We start from the raw sequence: 26,739 nt of genomic DNA, 5'->3' as shown, positions 1-26,739 counted from the left end.
TCAGTGAAGCTACCAAGTTAATTACTCTTACGTTCTACATTACCAAGCGCTTCATTTTTAGTGCTAGTATTATCTAAGAAAATAGTTTTCTCATATCGAATAGTACAACGAAGGAGTAATTTGTTGGATTTCCAAGAAATGTGGAAAAGTTTAGGATGGAAATATAGGTATGTATTGCTCTAATTACAGGAAATAGTAAACCACACCGTAACATCTTTGCTAGACAGTCTGGCCCAAGGATTTTTTTAATGCGAGATTATGGTCTTGAAAATTAATATTTGTCATGGAAAATCATTATACACCAGTATAAGAGCTGACTTTTCTGGAGACCTTGTAGTCGACTCTCCTCACTGTGATACTGACATATATTTGATGTACCTGTGAAAATTACCTAGAAATTATTTGACCAGTTTTTTTATATATCCTTGATGACTTATGATACAAGTAAAATTTAGAGATGAAAGCCCAGGATTTCCTACAGAAACTTAAACAGAATTGCTCACTTAACTCCTATATTCTGCTATATACACATTCTATAGGTTGTTCAGTAACCCATCCTATAGTGTTATTAGGTCACATGAGGGGGAAAAAGCCTCCTGGTCAAGTTTGGGAAACCCTTTATTAAATGTAGGCTTGCATCATTGTTATAAAATTTTCCTTCAGAAACTTCAATATGCTAGCATGCATTCCGAAGAGAAGATGGTGTGTGTTTTTTTTTTTTTTTTTTCTAACCTTACTTGACCTGGGATAGACCCTACAGGCCGGTCTATTCCCACCCAACACATCTTTGAAGCCAAGAGTCTGAAGAATAGGCTCTGTCTTGACTTAGGCTGATGCATCACAGGTACTCAATACATTCTAGTGAAACTTCAACGTTATCCACTTTCAATCGAACCGAAATTGTCTATGATATTCTTTGCCTCAGACTTGTTCATGGGGATAAATATGCAAATGGAATCAGAAACACAGACTCGTTCCTTCTAACTAGATCTCGGCCCACATACGCGAGAGGAAAAAGAGTAGTGAAATAATCGACTCTGGCATGTTGACCTACAGCAACGCTATGACTTAAAATAAGATTTTTAAGTGATAGAAAAGGAGAAAGGAAAGCAGCAGCTTCCGACTCGGCACATGCCTTCCATTTAGCATATCTGAAAGAACGGTTTCCTCACTTCGAAATTGATAGCCAACTTATTTTTGTTGTTTCGCTATTCAAATTTCTGTCCTCTTTTTCCAGAGCTTATTTGCTCTAACACTGAATTTTAAGCATCTCTAAAAATGTTTGATATGTTATTATTCTTTCCAGATATCCTCTGAGAGCCAAGCAAAGAACATTAAGGAAGAAAGGAGGAATGATGCTGGAAACAGTGCAGTGAAAAAAGACACTTCAAGGAGCAGGGTACCCACTACCCAGAGACTGGACTGTGTCATCAGAATGAGAACTTACCGGTACTTCTTGCTACTCTTTTGGGTTGGTCAGCCCTACCCAACTTTCTCAACCCCGTTATCCAAGAGGACTAGTGGTTTCCCGGCAAAGAAACGGGCCCTGGAGCTCTCTGGAAACAGCAAAAATGAGCTGAACCGTTCGAAAAGGAGCTGGATGTGGAATCAGTTCTTTCTCCTGGAGGAATATACGGGATCCGATTATCAGTATGTGGGCAAGGTAGGATTCCATTGGGCGCTTTGACATTCTGGTTTTAAAGCCTGAAGAAGTTACTCCTAATAAATAGATGGGGAGGATGTGAACTGTTCCCCCAATACAGTAAGAATTGTTGCTTATCTGGTAAGACCTTTTTTTTTTTTTTCCCTTCACTTGAGTAGTTTCGGGAAGAAGACTGTAGCAAGAAGCTGGGAAATGTTAGCAATGCAACAAAGAAAGAAATGCTTCAGTTGAAAAAGAAACGCCCACAACCATCCACATAGGATTATCATAAATCCTTTAATTTTTACTTTAGCTTGAAAAATGTGGTCCGGCTATTCTATAAAGTAGGATGGTATTAAAAATAGGAATAGAGCGATTAAGCTGTAAGGGAAGGAAGGCTCCTTTTTCTCATTCTGAAAGCAAACATTCTGAGCGTCAGTCCTTTGGCCAGGTTCAAATTAACTACTGCTTAACACTGCTCCCGACAGTGCCATCCATTCTCTGACCAAACGGAGCCCTTTGTCCTCAAAATCCACCACTGCCTCAGATTTGGTTGCTGTTACTTTTGCTACCGCCGCTGGGTTTGTCTTGTCTCAAATAATTGGCAAGAGCCAGGCATTTCGCAAACTTGTGATTTAATTGTGGCAAGGTTCACAAAAGAGACAAATGGTTATGTAAAGGTGCTAGTTCCCAATATCATCTGACCATTTTATTGACTCTAGAAAGTAGAATGAGGAGGCATCACTTATCATAGCCCTTCGAGGTTACTGGAGCTGAGTCAGGGAAACAGCTCGGTTAGACTGTCATCGTGAGTTTCACTGAAATTTTATCATCAGCTACATTCTTGTTGCAGAGTCTCTGCATACTGCAAAGATGGGGGAAAAAATAGAGACACGGATTTGCACTTTTGCAGGGTTCTGTGTCCCACAATATGGTATTGATAGGAAATGTAATTGTCACATACCCTTTATGTAAACAGGATGAACATAACAGAAATGATAAAATGTCTTTGTTTATGATTGCAGCTATGATTTTGAAACGACTATGTTGGGATATCATGCAAATAGCGTAAATTTTGCAGATTCCAAGGGCTGCATGTTCACATTCCAATCTGTTATCAGATATCCCTAAATAAGGAGGTGCAAATATTCTCTTTAAGTATTTACCACTATAAATGAAGGAAAGCCATCCATGGCTTGGGCTGAGGTAACCAGGCATTGTTCCAATGAATGAATTATTAATGTGGAATAAAGTAGGAGAGGAAGTATTCAGTGAAGGGGTGAACGTCAACACAGATTCCCCAAGGGTTTAGCCTTGTATTTGATGTGAAACTCACACGCTGTGTGACTGCTGGAGAAAGACAGTCCACTTACCTGTACCTCACTCCATGTCCGTGTGAAATCTGACTGGCAAGCACTATATCAACAGAGCAATGGTTGTAAATAATAATAATCATCATCTTGCAATCTTTAATCTTTGCAATTTTCTATAGTACAAATAACATTGTCATAGAAGATTAAGTCGTTTTTAAATGCTTTAAGTAATCGATTCCCCTTTCTTTCCATTTTTCTTCTAAAATCGTGATGCCATTTTATAGCAAAAATACTACGTATTTTTAAAGAAAGGCTAGGATATTTCAGGATGCTAGAAGCTGAAATGGAGGAAACTGCATAGGAATCAGTTTACCATGATCATTGTGAGAGGTAGTCTTGCCACGGGGAAAAGTTTTGAGCTGTGGACTCCAGCAGATCTGAGGCTGCGTCACTGCACTGCCATTTGTGTGGCCCCAGCCAGGTTGTTAACCTTCCGAGGCTTTAGTTTCTTCGTCGAGAAGATGCAGGAGGCAGTGCCTACGTCATGGAGTCGCAGTGTCGTTAAACTAAGAGAACTAGTGGCTGGCACATAGGTGCATAAGGATGTTCTTATTATTGGTGACAAAATCCATGTCTACACTCTATTAATGATTATCTGTAATGCATTGAAGTGGGATATTGATTTTTATATCACTGCAGAAGTAAAATGAGGAAATTAAGGGATCTCTCAGTGGGTGAGAAATGTAGAGGATGGTGGCAAAAACCCTTCCCAATCACAGCTTCAATGTAACTAGTCAGAGGTGGATATTTCTTTTGGCAGCTAGACATATTTCCCTACCTCACCATCATCCTTACCTCATTCCACTTCCTTGTGACACATAAGAGAATATCTGTTGGGGGAAAAAAAAAGGCCAGGGCAAATCACTGAGGTTGCCGTGGTCCCCAGCATTGCTATGTCAGATGTGTTTAAGAGGTGTTCTTGCTCTATTAACAGGGCATTTCCCCCCGAATCTACCTTTGGGGTTATGTTTGATCAACACATGAAAGGATTTCAGTATAACATACTTTTACTAATTAAAAATAGACCGAAAAAAAATTTTTTAAGAAAAGTCTGTTCCTCATGTGGCAACAGGTTGGTCTACTTTTAAGTAGATCTGGGACAAAGCATATACCTGATGTTAAGAAACTTTTGGAAAAGAACAAGAAAAAATAGGATTAGACTATAGCAGAGGTTCCAAAACATTCTTGGTTCACGGTACCCTTATTATCTCAATAATTGGTTTCACAGTGTGCTCAGGACACAAGAAACAGGTCCAAACAACTTAATAGGTATTTTTGTTCTACCAAATAAGTAGCTATTTGGGGGAGGGGGGAATACACAGCAATTAACAGAAAAAACAGTATTTTGATCTTATTGTGAAATAATCAGAGTTCCTTACTGACCGGATGCGGGCGCCTACTGGGCACTGCACAACTTCTAAGGGTTGACCCTGCCCCTTATTTCCTTTCCACATTGATTTTGCACTGTCCCCGCCCAGCACGGACACTGTGGGGCATCCGGGGACAGATGACATCACCGAAAGGAAGGTAGCACCACCTACTGTTGAAACTGTGAACTACCCTGTGAACCACCCGGAGCCCGACGGAGCCCAAGTGTCGCTGTTTTGCTCGAAATCCAAAGAAATCCGAAAATGCCTCCGGCCCCCGTGGGCTCCCGGATGCTCAGCGCGCTCGGTCGGCGGGAAGGGGTGTCCCGGGGCCAAGGGAACCTTAAGCCCTGCTGTGGGCCGAATTAAGTGGCAGTTCCCAGAGTCTATCCTTGGGGCCCGGAACGAACCAGGTGAAGACTGACCGCGCCGAGGGCCCGAGGCCCTAAGGGAGACAAGTGCGGCCGCGCCTGGGGGCGGGTGGCCGTGCGCTGCGGCTGCGGCTCCGGTCCCGGGGTGCAGGAGGGATCCCCGGTCCCGAGGTGCAGGAGGGCGGATCCCGGGGTCCCGGGGTGCAGGAGGGATCCCCGGTTCCCGAGGTGCAGGAGGGCGGATCCCGGGGTCCCGAGGTGCAGGAGGGCGGATCCCGGGGTCCCGAGGTGCAGGAGGGCGGTGGTGGGAAGAGGGAGGGAGGGAGGGAGGGAGCCCCGAGGCCGGGGTGACGATGGCGCCGAGACCAGGGGACACGTACAACCTGGAACACGGGGCGAGGCGACCGGACCCGTGGGCCCCCCGGCCTGTCCCTGGGTCCCGTGGCCGGTGAGGCGAGCGCAGAGCCCGGGCGCAGAGGGCGAGGGAGGGAGGGAGGGAGGAAAGGAGGGGGAGGGAAGAGGTAAAGGGGGGAGGGGAGAGGGGGCAGAGAGGGGCAAAGGTAAGGACAGAGGGATAAGGATGGGGGAAGGATGGGGGAAGGGGGAGGGAGGAGAGAGGGAGAAGGGAGTGGGGAAGGAGAGGGGAAAGGGGGGGAAGGGGAGGAAGGAAGGAAGGGGGAGAGCAGTAGAGACGGGAGGGATGGGGAGGAGTGGGGGGAAGGAGAGGAGGGAGGGGGTGGAAAGGGGAGGGAGAAGGGAGGGGAGAGGGGTGGAGGGAGGAAGGAGGGAGAAGGGGAGGGGGGAAGGGGAAGGAGGAAGGAAAGGGGAGGAGAAGGGCAGTGGAGGGGGGAGGGGGAAGAGGGGAGGAGGAGGGAGGAAGGGGGGAGGGAGGGGCGAAGGTAAGGAGGGAGGAAGGGGAGAGGGGTAGGGAGGGGGAAGGGGGAGGGAGGGAAGAGGCGGGAGGAGAAAGGGAGGGAGCGGGGAAGGAGAGGGGGAGGGAGGCAGGGGAGGGAGGGGGGAAGGGTACACCTCCTGGGCCCGAGGGTGGGGAAGGCCCCTTACGGGTGAGGGTGAGACGTTGACCGTCCAGATTCGGGTTTAGGAGCAGCCTCCGCGCCTCCCCAAGAGCAAGGCGCCGCCCCAAGAAGGCGGTGGCAGGTAGGGGAGCGAGGGAGGAAGGGAGGGTTGCCCCGTATGGGTCAGTTCCTGGGCTTAAGACTGAGATACACAGACAGACGGGGATAAGGGATGGGATTCTGTTCCCCGAACACCTGACCATCTGGGGGCAACTTTCGGCGACTTCAAAGGATCTCGTCATCCTTTCGCCGACGTCCTCTGCCCCCGGATCCCCCGTAGTATCTGTGATAAGCGAGGACGGTGCCAGATCAGAGTCCCCTCCGCCAGAGAATCTTAGTTGGTTTTGCGTTGTTTAGGATTCTGATATGGACTCGGCCGCCTATAGGGGCCGCGATGGTGAGAAGGCGCCAAGGTCAGCGGCGACACGGCCAAGGTCACGGGGAGGCAGCGCGGAGGGCGGACGCCGAGACCCTCCCGACCCCGCAGGCCGCCCGCGGGGGGAAGCGGCGCTACCGCTGGCACAGAAGACCCGGAGGCACCTGCCCTCCCGCCAAGGGGGGACAGGAAGGCGGGTGGATCTCGTTCGAAATCCGCCCAGGTTACCTTTGGCTTGAGTAGACTAGCAGCATCGTCGTTGGCAGAAGGGCCCTGCCAGCTGCACACAGTGTCGCAGCTCCTCGATGATGATTGCGGTGGAGACGAAGTTCAATACGAAAAGAAGAACGTAGGTCCGTAGAGACTAGATCCTGGGCTTGTGGGCATCATTAATACAAAGATGCGGCACGCCTGGGGGGCTCAGCGGTTGAGCACCTGCCTTCGGCCTCGGTCGTGACCCTGGAGACCCCGGATCCAGTCCCACGTGGGGCTCCCTGCATGGACCCTGCTTCTCCCTCTGCCTGTGGCTCTGCCCCCCTCTCTCTCTGTGTCTCTCATGAATAAATAAATAAAATCTTAAAAAAAAAAAAAAGATGAAAATATTGAAAACCTCAGACCTTGGCCCAGTTTTAGGCAAAAGATTTGCACATGCTCATTAAACTGCCCACAGCAATGTGGAATTCCGTGGTCTTCTCCGTTTTATTCTTTACAATGTTCTCTCTGTTCTCTTTCCACATAATATGTATACATGAGATGAATCTCCATTAGAAGCATTCGAGATACTTCTATTTGTACCGGCATACCAGGAGTTCTGTTTTCATTTGACAAACTGTGCATTTTCATAGATATTTTCTGATGTTGCCCTTTTGGAAGTTGATGCCCTTTTGGAAGCTGATGATGGTTTTCTCTTGTGGAGTTTTCCCCAAAAAAATAGATATGCTGTGCTTTCTTTATTTTTTTTTAAGATTTTATTTATTTATTCATGAGAGACACACACAGAGAGAGAGAGAGAGAGGCAGAGACACAGGCAGAGGGAGAAGTAGGCTCCGTGCAGGGAGCCCAATGTGGGACTCAATCCCAGGTCTCCAGGATCAGGCCCCTGGCTGAAGGGAGGCACTAAACCGCTGAGCCACCCTGGCTGCCCTGTGCTTTCTTTAAACAACATGAAAATTTGGGTTCTGTTTGAGGCTGTAATGTACAGGTCCTCCTAAGATGCCTGTCTCCTGAGTCTTTAAAATTAATGTCTACCCCATTTAACAAAGGATAATTAGACAGTAGTTTATTTTGTTTTGTTTTGTTTTGTTTTTTGCTTTTTTGTGGGGTTTTTGTTTTTGTGGGGTTTTTGGGTTTTTTTGTTTTTGTTTTTGTTTTTTTTGAGCCAAGAGATAGAAGTTTATTAAGCAGAGAAACAGAGAAAGTTCTCAAAAGTGAGAGGGGTCCCGACAGGGTTGCCCAACAGTAATGTTTTAACGGTGTGTAAAAATAAAAGTTGTCATCCATATACCCCCTTAAAATTAGTAATGAACAGTTATTTGTTCCTCGAATCACATGGTCTGAATTCAGTAAACACGAAGCAATATGATATTCATCCTGGAAGGCCACTTAAAAGATGCTATCCTTAAGATACTGCTTTCTTGTATTCCTTTTTTTTTTCTTTCTTTTTTCTGAAAAGAGCCTCTTAAGTTTCAGTATAGAAACCTCCTGGCACTAATTTGAAGGGTGATTTGGAGAGTCATTTCACCACCGTCAGTCACTTCAAACAGCAGCATCTGATTAAAAGCATCGTCACGGCTAACATTTCCTGAGCATTATTGCTTCTTTCCAGACACTCTGTTCAGGGCTTCGAGTGTCTTATCTCATTGATCCTCATAGCAACACTAATGCCAAGATATGATTTATATCCCTGTTTTACAGATGAGTAAACCAAGGCTCAGAGTACTCAAGTATTTCCGCCTAAGTGCTCAGCCTGCTAGACTTGGCAATGAGCTTGGCTGACCTCACAACTGCTCACTTAGAGTCCTTCCCCTTACGTCCACTACTCACAGAGCCATTGCAAGGCACGAATGAAAAAACATTCCCAGAACATGCTTTGACATTCAGTGACTGCATGTGGCTCAATGCCAGAAATATCTGCTAGGAATCTGATGTGTGAAACCCAAGGGTAAATAGAAAGGGAAAAAAAAAATTAAGACTAATGTTAAAGAGCTACACAAATATGTTTGCATTATGATTACGCACATTCCCTTTACTTTCTCTTGATCTTAATTTTCAGACTACATCAGTGATATTCAAAATAGTTACATGTGGGCATTTTAAAACTAGATATGCAATTAGCAGTCTTTTTGGTCATCGTGGTGAAAGTGTGTCTTTTCTTTTTATTTCCCTTGATAACCTCTAAACTTCTATTCTGGTTCAATGACCTGCAATAATCTTTTCTCCCTGAGTCAGGACAAGTGCCTTGGGCACATCTTTCTTTTTCATCATTTAAATTTAATGCTAGGCCACTTAACATTTTTATATTTCAATTGGTTAGTGTATTTAAGAGACCGTGGAATGGCTGGTCGACTGTACTTTGAAAGAAATATTTCAAAAAGTAACTTCCCAACTGCCAATATTGGCAGTAATCCTCATTGTGTTTCCATTCTCGCCAACTGAGTTCCCTTTCTTAATGACATAAGCTTCAATTTGCTATTTGATGCTAAGATGTCCTGTGTGACAGCAGTTCTCTGAGTCTTAAACGTTCCCTCTCTGCACAGCTGCTCGTGTAGAGAGCAAAATGGTTAGAATGTCTGACCTTGGTCATAAACCCAAAGGCAACACTGTTCGATTGCCCAGGTCACACAATCAAAGTAAAATATAACAAGGCAAAGAAGGACCCAACCCCAGATCCTCCAACTTCCATGTCATTTATGTCTGTGGAATCCCATATCCTCCTGCTTGTAATTCAATTTGTTGAACAAAATGGAGGGATCAAGGTGAATAAAAGAGAGTTAAGGAGTCAGATCCTTTTTGTTCCCACTGAGCTATATTATCTCCTAACTCCACAAACTGAACAGTTCTAGGGGTTGTTGGAAAGTTATAGGCACTCTACATGCTCATTATAACAAATCCCCTCCAATCTATACCATAGGCATTCCTAAGTATTTATTTACTGATTACCTTAACTTATTTGTGCAGTTATCAAGTAATACAAATACTTGATTTGCACCAGAATTTTTTTTTTGTCATATTATCAGCCCACCATAGGAGATGGGAATTTAAATATGCAAAATGCCAACATCCCGGTTGACATTTCTTTTCAAATCAAAATCCTTAATTATCATTTTGGCTAAATTTTATTGCAAAATTCAGATAAATATCCCTGACTTATTGATTTTTTTTCATCTCCACTGATTTAAATGACATTAATTTCAACACGAGAAGCCAAGAATATACTGTAACCAGAGTTATAAGTTTAACTTTCAGAAGGCTTTATCTCTCCCGTCAAAATTAAAAGATGTCTTCCTTATGCTCTGTCCTGTTTTATCAAAATAAACAGGGTTTTTTTGGTAGAGGTTCTGCCTTTGATAACCTTCATCAAATTTAGACATTATCTTGATATGCTAATGTGTCATTGGAATCTAAAGAAGGCATCTTTTGTTGCGTAGATGTAGTCTGCTAGTAGCAAATTCCACCTTCCTATAAGCTTTTATGTTGTCAATTATTAAAATGACAATGTAATATAATCCTCATGAGCATGCTAAATATATCAATATTCTTTGCAACCTATCTTTCCATCTGGAATTAAAGAAGAGGTTGAATGAAAGTACAGAATTCTCCTAAGACAAAGAGATTTTTTTTATTGCTATTTTGATAAATAAGTAGAAAGAATAGATATTCTCAAAGGTCAATGTGAGGAATCAAATTTGAAATTACGTGACCTGGAATAAAAAAGAAAAGCAGCATGACAAAATATTTCACCAGGAAAATAGTCACAGCTTCTTCCAGTTTTCCATTCACAGAGAATACATACACACTCTTTTCTTAAAGAGGGGCATTTTGAAAGATTAAAATGTCTAGATGTGTGAAATATATGAATATTTGAATTGATATGTTTCAGAAGACCTGAGGGCAGGAATGGGGCTGGATGTGGGATTTAATGGTGACTAGAGGACACAGAAATTGGAGATAAGGAGGCAATTGAAGAAGTTATCTCGGCTACGACATTTTTTAATAGGTTTGGAGAGAAAATGCTTTTCATTCATTCGACAATTATGCACTAGAGAGTTAAGCTAATAGCCAAGGAGGCTGCCTGTGTCTGTGCCCCCAGCTACACTATGACCACCTGGGTAATACTGGGCAAGGTAGTTAACATCCCTGCTCCCCATTTCTTCGACTGTTACATGAGGGAGTAAGAAAGTTATTGAGGTGAGGATTTAATAAATTAATACACAGAAAGGCTTAGAACGGGGTCTGGCATATACTCACAAAGGGAAGACCATCTAAGAAGGGAAGTCACCCTGCAATCAAGTGTGCCTTCAAAGAATGGGACCAAGGAAGAGAAGGAAGAAGCAAAGGTGCCCAGCGGATTACTGCACTAGGGTTCAGTCTCCTTCCGTGAAGTCAAGTATCACGGGCCAGAAGACGGTGCCAAGCCACTAAGGCAGCTGCAGATATGACTCAGAACAGCAATTCACAGAACTACGCATGTATAAAAATATGAAGTCTTCCTTATTATCCCAACCAAACTAAAAATAAAATGTGCACTACTCTTCACCTTGTTTGATGATCCTGGTAACTTTTGTAGATCCTTCTAGTAAGGCTATTTCTTATTTCATTTTAAAACATCATCCCCTTACGGCACAATTTGGAGTTCATATTATTTAAATCACTATGAAATGGTAAAAGTCTGATTAGGTCTCATTATTTTTTCAGTACAAACTTGAATGCATCCAACAATGCAAGAAATGACTATTGCACTTAGGGTATACTCATGTTTTAAGTTGGAATAATCGTAATTAAGTTGTTAGGTTGGAATTAATATCATAATCTCTTGTGTTATTGAACCAAAGTTTTACTGAGGGAAAATCACTCTTGACTTAATTTCTTGCCCTGAATGCTTCACCTTTTTAAGAGCAAAATAATTAATTCTTTGTTTAAAGTTCAACTCTGACCTTCAATATATTGAGTAGTGTTTTATGTCAGGTCCCAGGGCTCCTTTTTCAATTAGTACTTTAGATATTGAATTTGAATCTTCACATACTTATATCTTTGTAAACTCTGCAAGACCCTAGACTACATGTTTTATTCATGTTTGTATCCTTAAAAGTGCCTGGCACAGATATGCACAGTGGAAACAACCAAATATTACTTGAATTAAGCTGCAATGACTAAAGAGATAAAAACCTGCCATGTAATCTAGAAGTGTTTCCCAGTTTATTGGTGTGCATAGTTTGATATGGATATCACTGATAGTGTTTTGTGTCACTGGGTTGACAACTGAAAATCTAAAGTCTTTAAAGTTCAAGGATATATTAGGTAGTAAACATATAAACTAAATTTATTATGTCTTTCCATGGAAGCTACCTCTGGAAATTTCACATCAAAATGACACAAATATTTTATGATACAATGGAAAAAGCTCAAGCTACCTTAGTGCAAACCAGAGAAACTGAAGACAACACAGTTGTATGTGCATAAACAAGAAAGATAAAAAGAGAATATACAGCAAATAATATCATATCATAAAAGTTCGTTCCTTTAGGACTTTTACAAATGAAAACCAGACATCATTTAGGGTCTCAGTATAAGAAAGTTTGAAGCAAAATGGGAAAAAGTGAGAGTTGACCAATAGAAAGCACATTTTTCCTAAAATTCCTAGAAAGCTACATTGTGCAGACAATTCAAGGGCCTGGCAAAAAAGAAATCATTTAAGACCTGAAAATGTTGATTGCAATGATTCACACACAGAAAATCAACTATGGGGGAAAATGTGATAATATAGGAAGAGAAAAATTCTATATAATGACCAATTCTTTTCTTTACCAACTGTATGTTCTCCTAATCAACATATTTTGAGTTCTCAGAGGAAAAATAATCATTTCTGGAAAATAATCTCATCTTAACTCTTTCTACCATTTATAGATGAGCACAATTCAGAAGAGAAACAGGAAAAAAAGATGCCCAAAAATTCGGCTTTAACATACAGTCATGCAAAATTTTAGCATGCTTTATTGTTTTCTTTCTACAAATTGGGAAGCATGAGACTGGCTCATTTCCTTACTTAATCTATAGCCTACAGCTTCTTCCTCACCCTCACCCCCTTCCTCACCTCACCTCCCAGTGAGGGTAAATACCTTCCGGAAAGCAAACTTCCACTTTAGAAGTCAAGTAAAGCAGAATGGACTGTAAAAAGTTACCTTCTTGTCCAACTGTATCTTTTTTCTCCACTTTCATTGAGAAATAATTGACATACACCACTACTTAAGTTTCAGGTGTAAGGTATGATGTCTTGATTTACATGCTGTGAAACAACTATTACTACACGAGGTTTGGCGTGGCTAGGATTCATCTCATATAGACAAAAAAAAGAAAGGAAAAAAATTCTTTTTGTAATGAGACGATTTGTATCTTGAGTGTCCTATCCATCTTCCCAACTATGGGTATTATGTAAAAAGAGTAAAAAAGGGAGGGGCTATTTATCTTGTGCAAAAGCTCTGATGTTGGTCATCACCCATCCACCTTCCTTTTTAAGGAAAATATTTTTAGAGCCAAATCAAGAAAAACTAAGTGACTTGGTCCAACTTGAGTGGCAGTATTTTACTCCATTTTATCTCCCTTCCAACAGTCTAGACATCACTTACTTCAGTTTTAAAATGATAATGCAGCAGTTGAAACTTTACTACAATGGCAAACCATCAAGTACTTTCTAAAGAAAGGAAGGGTACGAGGATACGGGATAAAGAGACAGAATAGAAAACACAACACAAAAGGAATCAGTGCCAGGCAGGCAAAGTGATTGGAGTAGCAGAAAGTATTTTAGACATGATGGACAGATGAAACAAAAGCATAATTGCTTAGAAGTTGGAACTGTATGAGAAGAGCCCTCAAATTCATGGCATTAGCTCACTTGTGAACACTGTCTCCAGCCTGGCCATCCAGATCCTACACATTTCTCTTCGCTGATTGTTTCATCGGCCTCTTGAAGGAAGGAAAGAAAGAAGGGAGGGAGGGAGGAAAGATGGAAGGAAGGAGGAAAGGAAGAAAGAAAGAAACAAACAAAAAAAGAAAAAGAAACTGTTCAAATCATAACTTATAAACTGGTTCCCAAGCAAGGAAAACTAATAAATGAATGTGTTTATAATGTTATCTCCTAGAATCAGTCACCAGAACTTTATGAGTAGGTTACAGAATTCCATTTAGTCATCATTTATTGAGTACATTCAGGATGCTTGAGAGTTAAGATTTGAACAAGAAATAGTCCCTCTCTCAAACAAACTACTTGTTTTATAAAAATTGTAACTTGAACTTTTTAGATTCTAAGAGTCAATATAAGAATATTCCTTCCTACATATCTTTTACTGCTGAAGAAAAACACATTTTAGGAAAAGTCCATTAGCTAGTGAGAAACCTTTTTTAAGAAATTTCTGCCATTTGAGTCATCATGTCTCAAATGTCTGCATTTATATTTTAATATTTTCTTCCAAAGTGTATGTGTCAGAGCGAGAGGGGAAATCAGAGAGAAGGGACCCAGGGAGCGTCCATGTACCTTTGTGTGGGCATGTGTCCTTAGATTTGACAATTACTAAAGAGATGATACCATCAGGCAAAAAGGTAGGATTGTAACCAGTGAGTTACGGTGCCTTACTAAATCAACTTTTGACTGGGTATCTGGCTCTCAGCTTGATTTACCACTGGCTTTTTGAAAATGAAAATGTTAGACTAAGCAAGAGCTGAGACTAATGTCACAGTCTGCCAAAGACCTTGGCCATCCAGAGTCAAGCTAAAGGCAGTAAACAATGCCTTTTTGGGGAAATAACTTCATGTGATGAATAAACCAAAAGGCATTTGTTTAATTGATAAATCCCAAATGAACAATAACATCTATTACAGTTTGTATCATTTGTGCCAATAGAATTTACAAATAACTTAGCCTGGGGTCTAATATAATAAATACAATGAATGCAGAAACCTCTGTAATCATCCTGGGGAGTGCTGTGTGGCAGTATGCTCTGGTGTGAATTAGCATAGACACTGGAGACAGGCAGATCTTGGTATCCCTCCTGCCCATGCCCTGAACTTTGGGTAAGTTACTTAACCTCCCTGACCTCAGTTTCTCCTAAAGAAAAAAAAAATGGAGAGAGTAAATGTTAGCTCCTGGAGTCATGAGCATTAACTGATGTAACACACAACACTTTCTTGCAGTATGTGACACATAGTAAGAGCTCACCAAAGGTGAGTGTTCTTACTTTTTGCTGGGATTCTTGAAGGACCACATTCAATTTCAGACCACCTTGAATTCCAAGGATAAGGAACTACTGCCTTAGTTTCCTATGGCTGCTGAAACAAATTACCTCACGCTCAGTGGCTTCAAAGAGTACAGTCTTATTATCTTACAATTCTGGAGGTGAGAAGTCTGAAATGGGTTTCACTGGGCTAAAATCAAGGTGTCTGCAGGATGTTCTTCTGGGAGCATCCGTCTGACTTTTTGGGCTTCTAGAGGCTGCCTGTGTTCCTTGGTTCATAGTCTCCTCCTCCATTTTCAAAGTCAGCAGCCTACTGTGTCTCACACACACACTCTGAACTCTGCTCCATCATCACATTTCCATCTGACTCTAACTCTCCCCTACCTCCTTCCCTTATAAGGCTTGCCTGGATAATCTAGGGTAATCTCCCTGTGTAAAAACCTTTATCTTCATCACATCTGTAAAGTCCTTTTTGCCAGGTAAGGTAACTTAGTCACTAGTTCCAGAAATTAGGACATAGACATCTTTGGGAGAGCTATTATCCTGCCTCCCACAACTATTACAGCACTAAAGTTTTGTTCATTTTATAGTTACTCTGGTACTTTTGACATTAAATTCAAGGTATTGAGTATAAAAGATAAATGTCAAGGGAATTAAAAATTTTCTCCTGAGTTTAGATTTAAAATTCTTTTGCTTTTAGCACTTTGTCAGAAATTCTCCTCCACATAACACAAGGTCTGTTTCAATGGTTATTAAATCTAACAAAAGATAAAAATTGAATTGAGTGGGGTCGTGTAGAGTCTCTGCAAATGCAGAATCTGTATAGTATTATTTGAATGTATTTTAAATTTACAAAGTACACAAATGAGAAAGAAATGGAAGAATAGAAAGACAATAGACTACAGACAGATGGATAGATAGACAAACAGAATTCAATCAGTGGTTCTCAATGGAGGCAATTTGTCCCCCACTGGACATTTGGCACCATCTGGAGACATTTTTGATTGTCTTAACTTGAAAAGTCCTACAGGCATCTAGTGGGTAGGGGCCAGGAATGCTGCTAAACATCCTATAATGCATAGGATAGGTTCTATTACAAAGAATTACTCAGCGCAAAATGTCAATATTGCAGAGGTTGAAAATCCTGAATTAGATAGATCTTTGTAACTCAGCACTTAAAATACGGTTTGGGAGGGGCCTGGGTGGCTCGGTCTGTTAAGCACCCGACTCTTGATTTCAGCTCAGGGTCATGAGATTGAACCCCAAGTCCAGCTCCGTGCTTAGTGGGGAGTCTGCTTCTCTCTATAGCTACCCCTCCCCCCCCACTAAAATAAATAAATAAATAAATAAATTTTTTTAATTTTTAAAAAATAAATATAATATTGTTTGGTACAGAGTAATCCTTTAATGAACGTTCATAGATCTGAATGCAAACATTCAGAGATAATATTTGTGTTGTAGTTAACAGAATACATGGAGGTATCAGATCATATGGACTCAAATACTGCTCGTTGGTTGTATGATGCTAAGAAATTACTTAACTCTTATTTTGCCTCCGTTTCCTCATCAGTTAAGAGGAAATATGAAGAGTGTCATGATGCATAACAATTTATGTATCTATGTAATGAGTTCAGCACATTTCCTGGCCCACAGAATAGGCTTAATAAATGTCTGCTATTATTATTTTCCCAAAACCCAGCCAGACCAGTTGTCAAACAGATGAATCATATAAGAGAATGCTTTAAAGATAAAATATTTCCACTGTTATAAAAATCAGTCAAATTATTTATATTGTATAGAAGAATATAATTTTTCAGGTCATTATAAAAAAGCAACATAGTCCACTTGAAAAAGAACATGGGATATGGAGGCAGCTTGATCCTAGGTTTTGTCAGAGAAAAAGAGATTTTTCTTGATTTTTTTAAAGCCCATTTAATGTATCAAGAGATGGGCCCAACCAACTAGAATAAAACTCATGAATTCCATTTATAAATATAGTCACCAAAAATTACTGGTTCCAGGCTCTTGGCTGCAGGTCATGCTTCCATTCCATTCCCACTGACTTCTTAATTTTTTATACTGGGAATTGGCTCTTCCTGTCACCAAAACTCATTTTGCTATTTCTAAAATCAAGGGAGGGATTCCACAGACCTGAAGTCCTTTCTATATATAGCCTTGAGATTATGTATCTGAAGTCCCCAGGGAGCAGTGGCAGGTTTATGGGTTAAAAGTGAAAGTAGACTGGTTTTTGTCCATTTCCTTTTGGGGCAATCATGTGGTGAAGGAGAACCCCCTCTTAGCCCCCAGGAGACTTCCCAGGCTTCTCCAGGGCAAGGAAGGGATGGATGATCCCATAGTTGGTACCTATCAAAGACAAAGCAACCCAGTAGCTGAGACCACAGGAGCCAAGGGTAGTGGAAGTCACAGTCAGACATCAGGAGCTTTTTTGATGGCAATGAGGCATACAGGATGGAGCTACTCAGCTTTGATCTTGGAAAACTGATATCATGCTTCCACCTGCCAAAAAGCACAGATGCCACTGAGGAAAGTAATGGATGAGAGATATCTCCAAGAAACCAGTGGGCCAGAGGGCAATACAAGGACTGCCCTTGACTCCAAAAGCCCCCAAGTTTCCCTCTGACAACAGGCCATCTGAGTCTCTTTTCTTTATACACCCAGATGGTATCTTGGACTGGATCAGGGGTAAGGGGAGAAAGCAGAAGCCAGAAAGACTGAGATTTATCTAAAAGAGTTATCTAAAGAGACTCTATTATTGAATCAGGTAGACGTTATTGGATTGCACTAAATTATTGACTCGATGTGCAACCTAATATTGAGTTCCTAATACTCAATAGGATTAGAGCTTAAGGGATAAACTATAAAAAAAAAAAAAGGAAGCTGCATCTTCCCTTGCACATCTGAGTGCAGTGTGCGAAAATATGTGGCCCAGCAACTCAAGGGAAGCAGTGTTTCTATTTTAGCTGACTTTATTGCTTTTATTACCCCAGGCACATTCTCAAAGCCTTCTCTGATTTTCTCCCACACTGAGCCTTGAAACCATGCCACGTGCTCATGCTGGATGCTAAATCATTTCTCTTCCATCAGTAATGTTACCTCGTCCAGGAAGTCTCCATAAACCATCAAAGGTTGACATGTTCCCTGACTCTAACTTATCCAATATAGAAGTGCCTTCTATGCTATTCTCCCGCTTTTTACTTATCTTATTATTCCTAATACTTAATAAGAGTACTCAAGTGTCTAATTTCTGCTTTTATTCAGAGTCAGTACTTCCAAGCCAAACTGCAAGTTTGTAGAAGGCATGTGTGCTGCGTTTTTTTTATTATTTTATTCACTGTCTCATGCAGCTCTTCAGGCCCATATATGTTTTCAAATGGTCTTGGTTCATAAAGTTAAATTAGTTTTATTATTGGAATAATGTTTCTGTGAAATGGAGCATTTTCCATTCATTATCCATTAGTTTCTACAACAGGAGGATATTTAAAATATAGCACCATAAGTCTTGAAGCTCCTTCACCTTTAACAGATGACTTCTGTCCCAACACTCAGTGTACTTATAATGTTCAGTGCACTCACTGTATTTATAACTTGTCTACTTTCTTCACCAAACCCAATACATGTTAGCTTTATTATTGTACTAAGATTTAATTGATTATTAAAGAAAGCTTTTTAGATCTAAGGCAGTACCTTGAACTCCTCCCTCAGACTGCTCAGATTGGACCATGTGCCTGGTGTTTGGTAGTGATTGCTAAGTGATCTGGCAACTTCAGGAATGTATAATCTTGGTACATAGAGTCACACTAAAATCCAGTGAGATGGGAGATGGAGGACACTAAGATTTATTGATTACTTTCTATATGTCAGAACCTTCATTGATTATTGATATTTTGTTGAATTTTATCTTTACAAAATTCATTCATTCTTTCTTTAAAATCATTCATTATTGAGGACCTATAATGTCCAGTATGTCAGGTGCTGAGAATATAGAAATGAACTGGACAGTTTTGGTACCTTCCTTCACGCAACTTCCAATCTAGCTATTTACTGATTAAAAAACATGAAAACGAGTCATCAAAAGGATAGAATCCTCTAATGGCTAAGTGGGGAATAAACTGAGAATGTATAGCAGAGGAATCTAACTTAGACTAGTAGCTTAGGGAAGGCTTTCCTGAGGAGATAGAGATTATGCAGACCTGATATAGGAGTGGGATCACCAGGTGAAGTTCTTCAAAAGGACTTTATGCCAAGGGGACCATATGTAAGGAGGCCTAGATATGAAAGAGATCAATGTATCCTTTAGGAAGAAGCAGAGTATGCTGGAATATGGGTGTCAGGGAAAGAATGGTGGCTGAGGAGGCTAGTGAAGGGGCAGAGACCACTGTGGACTTTGGAGGCCATGTTAAGGAGTGAGGCTGGGCACTTTTAGCCTGAGAGTAAAGAGAAAACCCTGGAGGACTGAATTAGAATGGCATCCTCAGAGTTGGTGTTGTTACTGTTTAAGTCGGGCCAGTTGTGAAAAGAAAAATAGACTGAGAGGAAGCAAGACAGAGTATGTGTCAGGGCCTCACTGCGATAGACCAGGGAGAAATGGCAGTAACTTGGACCAGAGTGGTGGAAATGAAGACAAGCAGGTGACTCCAGATAGATGCAAGAGGTAGAACTGACAAGAGTTTGGTGGCTTAATGAAGTGGATGATGGAGGCAGAGGGGAGGGTCTAGAATGACTGTGGTGGCCTTTACGGAGATGGGACAGAGGAGCAGGTTTGGAGAGAAGGTGATGAAGTAGGCTTGGAAGTACTGAGTGTAAGTTGTCTACAAGTTGTCCACAAGACTCACCTGGAAATCAGATGCATCTTTGACTCTAGATCTCCAGAAGATGGTCTGCCCTGGGGTCATCTATAGGTTTGGGTATCGAGGGCGCACAGATAATATTTGAATGTAGAAAATAGAGAGATGATCTCATCAGGGGAAAAATATGTGAAATGAGGAAAGACAAGGATCTAAGACATCGGCTTAAGGGTGACCAACTGTTAAGCAGCAAGTACAGGAGGAATAGCTGGCGATGTTCCTTATTCTGAGTTCTATCTTATGGATGACAGAATTATACTAAGCTAGTGTCATTAATTTAGTTAATTAAGCAGGAAAGTCAGAATTCAGACCCAAATCTTTCCACCTTCTGAATACTTCATGTTTATGATGTGAAAATGATTTATTGAAGCATTTCTCTGAGCCGTCCTTTGAGGCATTTTACATATGTTATTTTATTAATTTTCAGAGTAATGTCCCCATAAACTAAGTATCATTATTATTCCTAACATAGAGATGAGAAAACTGAGACTCGGAGAGATTAACGAAGTTTCCCAAAGTTACACAGCTAGTACCTAGCATGCATTTCCACCCATATCTCTTTTTTTTTTTTTAAGATTTTATCTTTTTAAGTGATCTCTACACCCAACATGGGACTCAAACTTAGAACTCCAAGATCAAGAGTCACATGCGCCACCGACTGAGCCAGCCAGGCTCCCCTACGCCCATTCCTTTCCCTTGCCCAAGTCCATGCTTTTAACTATTGTGGTTATACTAGTTAAGGCAGCCCCAAACTTGAACACTCATCAGAATTACCTGGAGGGGCTTCTTAAAACACAGATTGCTGGATGACACTCCTTGAGCTTCTGATTTGGAATGTTGGTGGGGCCTGAGAATTTGCCCCATTTCCAACTAGTTCCAGCAACCTGCCACAATAACATGCTGCCATCAGCGTTTTAATTTGTAAAGCAGTCATCAGATATAAAGTAGTTAACTCATACTAAGTCATTAACATGCAAATTCAGCATATTAAAACACGTACGTAACATAAAATTTTATTGAAAGATATTTTTATTTACCTGACCCTATAATCTCTAATACAGAACCTACTTCTAATCCCCACCATGTACTTCAAGCAAGGCTGAATTTCTTCCTGGTATAAGCTCTTTACAGCCTTCACAAAATTAAGAATATTCACTAGCATTGCAGAGAGCGAAGTATGTACTATACACATATATACTCAATATATATATGTGTGTGTATATATATTGAATTCAGTGAAGCCTCAGTTTGTCCTAACTTGATTGTAGACTTATTTTCTTAATTTAAAATAATATTCAATCTGTTTAGCAGAAAGATGTTCTCTCTCTCTGCTATAACTCCTTTCTCTGTCTCAGCCCCATTCAGACACCTTTTCACAACTGTTCTCTCATTGCCCTATGACATACCTGATTATCAACCTTTAACACTTCTTAAATGGCCACATAACATTGGCACTATACTCTATGAGCCTATCAGCCATAATCTAATTTTTTACTTCAGCAAAAAAATCACCTAACCCCTTTCGGGCTGTTGTGGGTAGTTCTCCAGGCACACCACAGAGGTAAGCTACGGTTTACACTGTTTTCTGTCTCGATGATTCATATGCTTAGAAGATTCAGTTTGATTACTGAGCCAGATAGTTACTTGGTGACCCATAGGTAATGGGAGGAATAGGGCAGCATTAGCTAGTTTCATAAACCATGAAAAACCTGCACAATTAGTGTTATACTTTTGAATTGGAGTCAAAATCCAGATGAGAGCTGGCACACGTAGCGGGTAAAAAGAGGCTGGCACTGCTTTGGTGTTACCCTCCATGGGGCCATGTCTACAACCCCAAATCCTTGTATTTATTTGTCAAGGTGCTGCACTTTAAAATAATAATAAATCAACAGAAAAACAAAGACCACGAGCTCCTTCTGGAACAAAATGTTGCAGGTACAGTAGTAAAAAGTCCTGCCAGCCCCAGATGAGATGTGACTTTCTGAGGAAAGTGGATAATTTTTACTTGATGGTGAATCGTTAAAAGTGAGCCAGATGATTAAACTTAATGGAACAGCCACATTAAACTGAAATTAGTAAAAACATGCCTCGGGCAGCCTACAACCTTTTATTTGTTGTTGTTTAACTTCTGCCTTTTACAGTGGCCATGATGAATGACATCACAAAAGAAAAAATCCAATTAAAATCTAAGTGCTCAATAAACCCCTAATGTCTGGTTGCCACCACCACGTTCACTAGCACTGATGTGTTATGTTTCCTCTTTTCTCCAAGAAGAGAGACAAGAACTGGCCCCAGGGGAATTCAGTGGAAGGAGAAAGAACACATAAAGGCTTCTGGAGGTTTCTGCTCTCTGCACTCTATCAGACATAGGCACTGCACTTCGAGGGGGATGAGGTTAAACTGTTTTATTATCAGACAATGCCTGAGTAAAGAGATGCATTTTCCCAGTAGTTTTCAAATATTGGTAAATCAGAATTGGGATCTGGAGAGCAATCCTGTTCATACTCTTAGTTGGTGTCTCCACTGCCCTTTCATACTGTCTCGGATGTTTGTTCTATAAGTCATCGAAATGGTCTCTCCTGACAGCTAAAAATAAGTTTCTGATTACTTTTACCTGAATAAATCTTGTGACCAGATGCGGTATTCACCTACTAAGTTGCAACAATTACAATATTGAGAGTGATGAAAGAACCGGCCAAGGGAAGTCTACAATCTTGTGGAAGGTGGAATCTAATATATCACATGGAAAGACAGCAATTGCCACCCGGTAGAAGAATACTAGCTTTTGATGACAGATTTTACCTTAGAGATACCATGTGTTTGTAAAATTGGGTTTTCAAGGTCCTCACGACAAACTTCTCAAAGTCAAAATAAGAGCCAAAACGTTCTTCTTACGAACGAGGGGCTAATAGGAATGATATCTTAAAATGCGCTTTTACTGCATGTTTATATAGGAATTAATATAGTATTTGGCCATGGACTCTAATTAGATCTTCCTGATAGCCTGGTCCTGTGCTTCTATTAACCTCATTTTATTGATAAGGATCTTGGCTCAGGGAGGCTAATTGACTCTGCTATGACCTTACACTTGGTGAGTGAGAGAGAATGAACACAACTCCTATTTGGGACTCTGGTGCGGTGCCCCCTGCACTGTGCCAGGTTTGCTAACCATGGCTGCCCGGAAGCCAGATCCAATGGGCAGTGATGTTGGTTTCATTACTCATGACTTAATGAAATAGCTTTTTAAGAGCTCTCTTCAGTCATTAGAATTTGACAATTGAGAGTTAAAGTTTCCCCAGTGGCTCCTTCTGTGTAATCATGGTTTCAACATTTCCTTAGCTTATCACATTACACAAATCATGGAGTCCTCTTTTGTTTTACATTTCTTATTGCGTTTGTCTCACTTCTAAGCAATCCCTCCCCGTTGCCATTTATCTTCCATTATTTCTGCCAAATTGCTTTCAAGGCTACTAATTGTATGAATAATATTCTCTTCCTCAAACTCTGCTATTAACCAGCATTAGCTGTGTGGCATTGGACACAGTATGCCTATCTCTAAAAACAAGAAGGTTGCACCGAGTAATCTATGGGGGCCTCTTCTTGTGCTCAAATTCTAATATTCTGACTTTCACACAAGGTGTGTATATGACTTTGAAAACACTCCATAAACCGGAGCCTTGGTTTTCTTGACTCCACGATGATGGATTCAGTTAGCTCACATTCCCCAAAGTGTGTTGGAAAACCGTCCTCAGGAATGCCAACACCCAAAAAGGTTTCTTCACACAAGAATGTTGGGAAACCTAGATTAAATAAAATCAAGTACAGTTTTAAACTGTAGGCATTCACTGCCTTTAATATGTTAATGTACACTGGGTGACTCCCAAGACAAAGACAGAAAATGAAGTATTTCCCAAACATGGGAGCAAAGAACCCCTTTTCCTTAGCACTTTGTATAAACGATAGTCCATGAAATATACTTTTAGAAAGACTGGATGAGCTTATTTTAAAAGTCCCTTTTTGGCTTGAGAGTCTGTTTTCAAATGCCTCAAAGACACTACTCTGGGCATTTTGTGTAGTATGAATCAACAGGACACAGTTGGCTTACCTGTTGCTAGTGTTGCCGCTCTTGTAACACAACCCATACTCTGTTTAGACAGAGCTAAAATAAGGTTTAAGGATTACCTGCCTTCCCAATAAATTATCTGGTCTGTATGTAGCTGATACTTATAATTGTGACCTTAAAATAGTTTCCTTGATTTTCACTTCTGCAAATTCGTGAATAGGGTTAGCTTATCTGAAGACCTAGGAAAAATACTTTCTAAACTTTTGCTTAGATAGAGAAAAAGGGATTTAGGGACACAACAGGAACTCAACACTCTTGAAACCATCTCTGAGATAGGCAACGTGGGCAAGTGATCCAAGATAGAATCATTATCTTCTACTTCAATGGTATATGAGCATTTGCTTAATTCAACCTTTAACCCAGACCCATTTCATTGACACTTAATCTCATCAGAGCCTCTGCTTGATTACCTTCAGGAGCAGGGAACCCACTACTTCATAAGGCAGACTATTCCATTTTAGTCTGGCTCCACTTTTTAGAATATCCTCACCTATATTAAATGAAATTCTGAGTATTAAATGTTCTTGTTCAAAGTGACCTTGTAAATTACCTAGTCAAGGGATTTTCAAAGCACTGTTCATGGCAACACTTAAGATGTTTCTCAAGTGCTTTGAGTTGAATTTCATACATAATTAAATAAATATCATATCTTCCCAGAAAAGTGATTATAAACTCCATCATATAAGAATCAAAGAGACTGAGTAGCTTCCCTAAATTCACCAAGATAGGAATATATAGAGGCAGAATGTACTCAGGTCTCTGTTTCAGAAATCAAAATCCTTTCCTCAAGAGCATATCGTTGCTCTTGTATGTCCAGATACATAAAAGTGAGGAGGAGAGTGTACTTGTAGAATCTGAATGCTGTCGTGAAAATAAGAATATAGTGAAAAAAGTTTCATTCCAACCAGGCTAATATGTCCTTGGGTCAATTGCTATTACTCTGGCCTTTAGAATTCCCTTCTTCAAAACAAAGATTACTGCATTTTCTATAAGCTCTGTTCCAGTTCTGGAAAGTTCTATAATTGTAAGGAAACATATTCTTTAATGAATGGCATTACTATTGAGGGCTTAATTAAACAGTAAAAGGAAAAAAGAAAACCTCCAAACCTGTATCCCTCAGAAAGGATTGAATGAAAGTTGACATAGCAAGCATCATAAAGACAAACAGTTTAGAATCACATGCTTGACTTTTACTTTCTTTAATTTTTTTTTTTTCTACACTAGTTACATTCAGACCAGGATAGAGGAGATGGATCACTTAAATATATCCTTTCAGGAGATGGAGCAGGAGATCTCTTCATTATCAATGAAAACACAGGGGATATACAGGCCACCAAGAGGCTGGACAGGGAAGAAAAACCTGTTTACATCCTTCGAGCTCAAGCTATAAACAGAAGGACAGGGAGACCCGTGGAGCCTGAATCCGAATTCATCATCAAGATCCATGACATCAATGACAATGAACCAATATTTACCAAGGATGTTTACACAGCCACTGTTCCCGAAATGTCTGATGTTGGTGAGTGAGATGCAATTTCAACCACACAATGTTTCTCCTCTAGTACATCAACTGAATAAGGGATCCTATGAGTGAAATTTGCTGAGCTGAGTGAATTTAGATGCTAAATTCTAAAACTATCGTATTTCAAACAATTCCTTTATGACCTTTTTGTAAATGCACCTGCGTTTCCTAATGTTACTTTAGTCTCATTTTATCATTATCTTTAAGAAAATAGCATTTCCTCTCATGATAAAGGGATGAAAAATGGCAGGCAAGAACAGGAGGAAGAAAGAGACATCACCTCATCTACTTCCTACCCCCCAAGTGCCCACTCTGCTCCTCACACTGAGAGACAGCAGCCCTCTCCACCTCTCTTAGCACATATTGGTACTGGGCCTGAGGTGAAGATCTCCCCAGTGTAAAACAAAAGCCTAATTTACAATCCAGACTCAAGAGTAATAACAGTTGCTTTAATTAACTATGTATTTGAGAAAGAGCCCCAAAGAAAATTTTTTTTAAAAAATCCATAAACAATGTGCAGATGATGTTGTCTAGGGGATATATCCTTTATTAAGTGATGGATATTAAAAGATTTTCATGACATTAATACAGTGAATTAATATTTTGTGCACAGTTCTACCAATTTCAAAGTTAATAAAGTTTGCCTCTAATTTGCTTAAATTGGGAGAAGGTCAACAGAATTTAAATTTTAAAAAATCCTACTGACATCAGTCTTAGCCACATTAAAATACTTCATGGGAGACAGTGATAAATTTTAAGCTACTTGAACCAAGAGTTATTTTTATTTTCATTCAGTATCAAACTCAGAAGGGCTAAATTACATAATAACTTTTCTATAATTCTGTGAGTCAGATATCAGAGGCGTTTTGGGTCACAGTTCCAAGACTTGGAAAAACCTAATCCATGGAAATTATTGTAAACCCTCTAAATCTTTCTCATCAAGAAGTTGCTCATCTCATTATTAAAGCCACTCTGTATTTTCAGAAAAACCACAAACCATCAACAAAGCAAAAAAGAGGGATTAGAACTCTTTTAAAAGGAAGATTTTAAAAGGAAGATTTGTTAGGAAAAAGTATTTTTCCTCTATGCGGTAAAAGGCAGGAAGTATTAATGAAAGATAGTCTCATTGTGAGCACCACCCAATAAAACAGTTTCTAGAAAACAAAACTTGATGTGCAAGGTGTCCCTGCACAACTATGGGGGTGCCATTCACTTTTGAAGCCATTATAGAATTAAGTATGTATTACAAATATTTGTGGTAGCTAGAATTAACGTGTCTTGAGGAAGGAAAGTTTTTCTAATTTGCACACAGGCACAGTTATGTTCATATTAACCATTATCATAAATTAACATGTCATTATTATGATATAAAAAGGCATCTTAAAGAAATTACATCATGATTGGGGGACAGCAGCAGGGTGGTATAAATGCACTTTGATGTTAAACAGACCTGAGTTTGAAACTCTACTAATAAGCAGCAACCCGATGTCTCCAATCCTTCAGTTCCGTATGTACAAAAATAATAAAGGTCAACGCCTAAGGATTATCATGAAGATGAAATGAGAAAACAGGTGCAGAGC

At 40.4% G+C, this 26,739-nt stretch overlaps 1 protein-coding gene across 1 annotated transcript in view; it reads left to right on the top strand.

The window, feature by feature from the left end:
• Positions 1 to 26,739, top strand: part of CDH6 (cadherin 6) — a 123,528-nt gene that overhangs the window by 66,885 nt on the left and 29,904 nt on the right. Inside the window, exons 2-3 of the mRNA XM_072825012.1 lie at positions 1,307 to 1,663; positions 24,862 to 25,156. Of these exons, the coding sequence (XP_072681113.1) occupies positions 1,436 to 1,663; positions 24,862 to 25,156 (523 nt within the window). The 5' untranslated portion in view covers positions 1,307 to 1,435. The remainder of the gene's footprint in view (positions 1 to 1,306; positions 1,664 to 24,861; positions 25,157 to 26,739) is intronic.

The sequence above is a fragment of the Canis lupus genome, chromosome 4, assembly GCF_048164855.1.
Source record: "Canis lupus baileyi chromosome 4, mCanLup2.hap1, whole genome shotgun sequence".
Lineage (NCBI taxonomy): Eukaryota > Metazoa > Chordata > Mammalia > Carnivora > Canidae > Canis > Canis lupus.
The sequence above is the reverse complement of the archived record's forward strand: the minus strand, read 5'-3'. Positions and strand labels throughout refer to the sequence as shown.